The sequence below is a fragment of the Anopheles moucheti genome, chromosome 2 (assembly GCF_943734755.1).
Source record: "Anopheles moucheti chromosome 2, idAnoMoucSN_F20_07, whole genome shotgun sequence".
In the NCBI taxonomy this organism is placed as follows: Eukaryota; Metazoa; Arthropoda; class Insecta; order Diptera; family Culicidae; genus Anopheles; species Anopheles moucheti.
Window position 1 is genome coordinate 74,493,675 of NC_069140.1, and position 6,488 is coordinate 74,500,162.

A 6,488-nucleotide genomic window follows, 5' to 3' on the forward strand; every position below is an offset into this window, starting at 1 on the left:
TTTTAATCAGACCTTATTACGTACGTAACGTCGGTAACGTTGAATTACCATCATCAGTTAAATATTGCTTAACAAAAAGTTGCTTTCATTTACTTCGCAAAACGGATACCGTTCTACATCGAAGCGGCATTACGCGTGAGCGTCCCGTGAGTTCCCGGGGTTTATAGGTTATGTTTTTGTTTTGATTTCAAAAACACTAGCGGCGCAGAAGAACTTGATACAATCGCGGCGAAAGTGGTGTTGTGTAGTGCGCTGAAATGATTTGCTTTTTAATTTTACAGAACGAAATTTGGTGGTAAACGAAGGCAGTGTGATATTCCGTGAATGTTGGGTAGCCGACGTGCAGGCAAACTGTTGCACGGGTAACATTTTACGATCATCAAAAAACGATGGAGAAGGCGAACAGTGAAACAAGGTCGCAGGATATCGATGTTCCACGGGTGCGGAATTTGTTGCTACGGTCGATGTGTGCCGTGTACCTGATGGCATTTGTTGGATTTTATTGTCAGGCTGAAGGTAAGCAGGTCAAGAAACCCAAAAAGGTTCCAAATTTCCAGTGAATATATCGATTTCATTACCCAGGCTGGTGGTGTTGTGTTGTGGCTGTGCGATTATGTTGTTTGTAGTGGTGTGCAGCAGTCACTCAGCAACCCATGGAGCGTTTCCCATGTAGCAAAAATGGCAACGAGTTGAAACGCTTCGAAATTGAAACGCTTGTTGAAACGCGCGCTCCTTGTTCGGATGCCCGGCAAATTTCGTAATTATTTCCGGGGCCACGTGTTCACTAATATTTCAGTGAAACATTATTTCAAACAGTTAGTCTAGTCAGAATGAGAGTTTTCTTTTTTGTAAGTAGTATTTTCTTTTACACAATACCCAATCTATTAGTTGCATGCCAGTGAAAATAACTTAAGAAAACTGTAAAACTGTACATATTTTTGTGAAACTAACACATAATGATGGAACTTTCACACTGTTAAGTTATTTTCATTAAATTAAATTGCTTTATGTTGGCAGACCAACATTATTGTAAGCTGATTGTACATAACTTGTTGGTAAAGTTTTATCAAACTTTTGCAATCTTTAGTGCTATAAATGATTATAAACTCATTCGTTTTCCAGGTTTTTTTGAGTTAGACACTAATTTATAGAAAGTTTGAAAGTATTTTTACTTTATATTTATATTCATCGATTAATACAGACCCGCAATATTACATTTTGTTTCACCTGTTTCCACCCACGTTTGAATTTCTTGCCGTTTGTATTAAACCTCGTGCCTTTTTGCATCGATTCGCGTGGCATCTGGTTCGAATGCTTGCCACCACGCCACGATTGAATTTTTAACTTTTCAGATTGTTTGTGAACATCTGAAATTTTCCTTTGAAAAATTTGGAAACCCTTTGTAAACCAGTACAAAAAGGTAACATTAAAGTAAATTGTCGCAAAATTCATAGTTTTTATGGGTACAAGCAGTCCCCGAGATAATTGTTTAGTCAAATGCTCTAAGCGCGAGTTGTTGAAAATCCAATGGTACCGGCACACGATTCGAACGTACTGGCTTCAGTGGTGGAAGCAGGTGTATGTAGGCTCATTGATGAGGTATTACTCACATGAAGAATAGTTCCGTTAGGTACAATACTCTCTAGCTGGTCTCGAAAGTCTTCCAATTCCCTTCACGGAACAAACACGTATACAAATGTTTTGATATTTTCCTCAAAATTGATTTGAAGTTTGGTGTGGTTTGGTAATTGAATTTATGGTCTAATTTAATATTTCCCTGTCCCATTTCCACTGGGACGATAGTAAATTAGGTAGTGCATTTTTTTTTCTTCGTCGCTTGGAACATTGTAACGACCTTCTTCCATTTGGGGTCGGTTAAAATTTAGCTCATTCTTAATACGTGCTAGAAAATCCCATCATCATCATCATCATCATCTCGGGCGTCATCTTTTCCTTTCCAATTCCGGATTCCCCTGCGGAGTGTTGACGAACGATGACCGGTCATCGCATTAGGAATTAGAAATCAATGATTTCAAACTAGCATTAAGGTTCCAGAGACACAACCGAGCACAAATGGAAGAAAGCGGTATAAACGATCTTGAAACGGTCTTCTATCCGCGTCCGTCCTTGGGGGGATTGGGGAATCGGGATGGGAAAGGTTTGGGTGAAATGGATACACTGTACAGCCATCATCATCCCGGCAATTTGATTCCGGGTGAAAATGCTCCTATACCCTCGAACGAGCGCTGTGTGCACCGAAGCGAATGTGAATGCGAATGCGAATGATGTAATTTAATTATCTCTCAATTTGAGAAGAAACTTGGTAATCGATTCCGCGTCCCAGTGCGGTCGTCCCACCCACGCTTGACTGGCGTCACAAACTACCGTGCATCTGCGTTCCCCGTTTCGGGAACGGGATACTGAAGCGACATGTCAGAATCCATTAGAGCGCTTCGATTAATCCGTGCTTCCACGGGTCTTCCCCGCGGGGCGGATTGATTTCTCTTCGCAGGTCTGTACGGTGATGCGGGCATTCTTCCGGCGAGCCGGATCCTGTCGAACGGCACGCTGAAGGAGCGGCTGACCCTGCTCCAGCTCGGACCGTTCCTCGGGCTCGGCGATGGGCACGAGGCAATTGATTTGTTGTGTCTGGTTGGGGCAACCGTCGCCTTTCTCGGGCTGATCACCCGGACCCACTGCCGGCTGGTCAGCTTCATCGTGATGTGGTCGGTGTACTTTTCGCTGGTCCAGATTGCCCAGTCCTTCCGCCAGCAGGCCGATCATCTGCTGCTGGAGGCCGGATTCCTCTGCATACTGCTGGCACCGACGCGGCTTACCGACCGCCGGCATCCGATGGAGAATATTGCGCTGCTGCTGCTGAAGTGGCTCGTGTTTCGCTTCATGTTTGCGTCCGGGTCGGTGAAGTTGGCCAGCGGTTGCCCGCTCTGGTGGTCGCTGGATGGGTTGAAGCGGCACTACGAAACGCTGCCACTGCCGACGTCCTACAGCTGGTACACGTATCAGCTGCCGGATGCGTTCCATCGCGCCAGCACGATCTACGTGTATCTGAGCGAGCTGGTCGTCCCGTGGCTGTTCTTCGCACCGAGCAAAGCGGTACGCCGGTTCGCCCTCTGGTGGCACGTGTTTCTTCATCTCAACATAATCGGTTGCGGGAATTACGGATTTTTGTCACCACTCGTGCTGATCCTGCTGCTGACGCTGCTGGACGACGAGGACGGAATAGTTGTGTGGCTGCACGAACGGATTTCCGGCGAACCACGACAATCGGCACGGGGAAAGGGACACAACCCGCCGAAACCGGCTGACGCCGATCGGTACGGTGGACGACTGGTGAAGGTGATCGCGTTACTGATGGTGGCGGGATCGTGGCTTTGCTTCAGCATTGAATCTTCGGACGAAGGGCAGCTTACGTTTAAGCCGTCCTTCTCGCGCGACCAGTATCTGAACTTCATGCAGACCATGATACGAACCGCACCGTTGCTCGTGTTTGTGCTCATGGTTCGGAAGTTCCTGCAACTTCTCTCCTCCCAGGACAGCGTAGGAAGTTTGGTAAGTGGCCGTGCTAGTGCCGGGCGGAATTTCTTCTGATTTATCCTACTGCTTTCCCACTACAGGCCGACGGAATGCGACAATTTTTGAAAAATCTTGGACTGCTAATTTCCACCATCGTTGCGTTCACGGTGTTTTTTATGTCGATTGTACCACACTCCCGGTTGCTGCCAAGCACCTCCATCGCTTCGCCCGTGATGACACGCGCCTACGGTGGGCTCCACAGCCTGTACGTCGTGAACCAGTACGGACGGCACCTAACGACGATGCGCCCGATGAGGCGCGAAATTATTCTCGAATATTCGGACGATCTGAACGGTACCTGGCACGAGTACGGCTTTCAGTACAAACCGTGGACGATCGAGCGTGCCGCGTCGCTGCCGTACGGGTGGCTCTATTTCCCACGGTTCGATTTCAAATTTTACGACGGTTCCGGTTCGAAAACCGATGCACAAAAGTGGATCTACCCGTTGATCCACCGGTTGCTCGAACATCAGCGTCCGGTGCTGGATCTTCTCGACGGGCATCACATCCCAGCGCAGGCACCGAAGTACATCCGCACCGCGCTGTATCGGTTTGCTTACACATCGTTCGGGGAGCGGGATTTCTGGACGCGGGAAAGACTCACGGACTATTTCAACGTGTTCTCGCACGACGACTCCCATCTGCGGGAGAAGCTGAAACAGATGAACTTCCGGCTGACGGTGGAACCCACCGGTGGATCGTGGAACTGGCTGTTACGGTGGCTGTTGGATGCAGTACGCCGATTCGTAGGCGCCATCGAGGGAAGTTATCTGTTGGTGGGACTGTTTGTAGCTGCCGGTATGGTTATCTACACCCAGCAACAGCACCAGCGGACCGGTCAGTCCACCTAAACCGAAAGCCCTTCGAGAGACTGCGCAGAACAAGAAAAGAAAGGGGCTGCCAAAAAAAAAAACGGTGTCAATTGTAGTCAAATTATTGCAAACAAAAAACGATCGAACGTTTATTATATACGCACTGAGAGAAAGGAGTATTGGCATTTGCTGTTGCACCATTGCACACGAAAGATCTCACCGTCTTGCTGTCGCGGTAGCGATTATACAATCCTGTAGGGTACGAGTCCACAGAGATAGTGTTACTGTGTTTTATTTCCTGTTTTCCTTCTTGTTTTGTCCCTACATTCGCGATCACATTCATTCCACGCTAGGGCGCAAAATAAAGAAACACACAAAGAAATAACAATTCAATCTCACAACGTCGTCGTTCGTTTGATTGGTTTTTTTGTTTTTATTTTTAGGTCTGTATGCCGGGTGAGGGTTTCCTTTCCATTATCAGGCATCAGGATACTCGAGCACAATTTTGGGACGAACAATTTGTGCTGGAATACGTGTGTGGTTGGGCTGATGGAGGAGGAGAATGGGCAGTTTCTTCGTTTCGGTACACATACCCGGTCAGCGAACGGTTAAATATATCACGAATAAATACGAGAAACCGGAGGGAGAGAAATAAAACACACGCTGCCTAGCTGAAACGGCAGAGGCGGAGTTGCATTTTTCATTAGCTTCCGACAGGATTTTCGGACGAACATTTTTCGGGGTTCGAATATTTACCCGTGCCGGTGCTCCACGGTGACTAGGGCCAAAAGGTGTGCTATAAACTGTGCCATGAACCATTAGAAAATTGTTAGACCTGGCAAACGGCAAACACAGACACAAAAAAAGCTCCCACCGAGTGAGGCTGCTAACCCTGAAGTCATGCAGCAGCAGTGTGCGACTGTTTGAGAAAACGGAGCAACACTTGCAGCAGTTGTGCCCCGGTACTGCTGGCCCGGTTCCGGTGCGATGGTAAGCAATAATTCACCTGCTCAAACTGACGATTTTCGCTCGGACAGTGCATGATGCCATTGTCGTAGATATTTGTTGGTTAAGTGAGAATCCATCATTGGTTATTGGGGCCGCAAATGCCAGACAGCCAAAACCGAGAGATGTCGAGTGCGAGTCCAAAGTCCGAGGCGAAAGTTAAGTTCTATTTTAAGTGTGGAAAGCGGTACAGACACCAACATTTTTTTTGTTCGTTAGCTAGTAGTTGCCCACCAACTGATATCATCCATCAGCTTCATAGTGGTAATTTGCATTTCTTGTATTCACCTGACGATCGGACAACTCTCTATGGCAGCCCGAAAAAACCGAATTGCTCGTTAAAGGAAGATTCGTTCTCTTGTGTCCCTGTCGACCGAAACCGGACATGCTGTGTTGTGCCTCGAACAGATGATGAACGGACGGACGGACGGATGAATAATTGACCGAAATGCAGACTGCTGCAATGGCAGTTTGCGGATGCATTTTTGAGTACCAGTTCCAGCTGTTTCGATTTTGGGTGGTAAATGATTGACTGGCTCCATGTATCGGTGTGGCACTCTGAATTCTGCTCCTGACGCTGGTCCGGGTGAGTGGGATTCGATGTGCACTGCAGAAGAGATTATTTTTTAATAGAAACTCCCTTTTTTTTTTGCTCGCCTGTTTGTAAGCCTTTAAGGTGTGCTGGGAGATGGGAAGCAAAAACGAGGCTATAAGGAAATGCAATCTTCTTGCCAACTCCGACGTCCAACCAACCGTAACGCAACGTCTCTTGGAGGGTTGCGCACTCAACGGGATAAGATGACTCATTCCATCCCGCTCTCGCTCGGAAAGGTTTTTAGATTTAAGTTTACATACCATGTAATCCAACCAAACGCAGGAATGGGCGAATGGAAATGGGGTGCAAAACATAATGCAGTTGCACATCGCTGTTCGCTAAGGATTTTCCCCGGGTCGCCATGGTGCGAAAGCCGAGCCATTACACCTTCTGCGTGTTGCTGGCTGCGGTTGCGGTTCGCTTTGCTCTCGAGCGTGAAAAGACACTATCGCCTAGCCGTCGTCGTCGTCGTCGCTGTCGCT

At 47.6% G+C, this 6,488-nt stretch overlaps 1 protein-coding gene across 1 annotated transcript; it reads left to right on the forward strand.

The window, feature by feature from the left end:
• Nucleotides 1-4,898, forward strand: LOC128310421 (lipase maturation factor 2-like). Its single transcript, XM_053047063.1, has 4 exons — nucleotides 1-146; nucleotides 282-516; nucleotides 2,513-3,570; nucleotides 3,636-4,898. The coding sequence occupies exons 2-4, from the start codon at nucleotides 390-392 to the stop codon at nucleotides 4,443-4,445; spliced, it is 1,995 nt and encodes a 664-aa protein (XP_052903023.1). The 5' UTR covers nucleotides 1-146; nucleotides 282-389; the 3' UTR covers nucleotides 4,446-4,898.
• The last annotated feature ends 1,590 nt before the right edge of the window (nucleotides 4,899-6,488 follow it).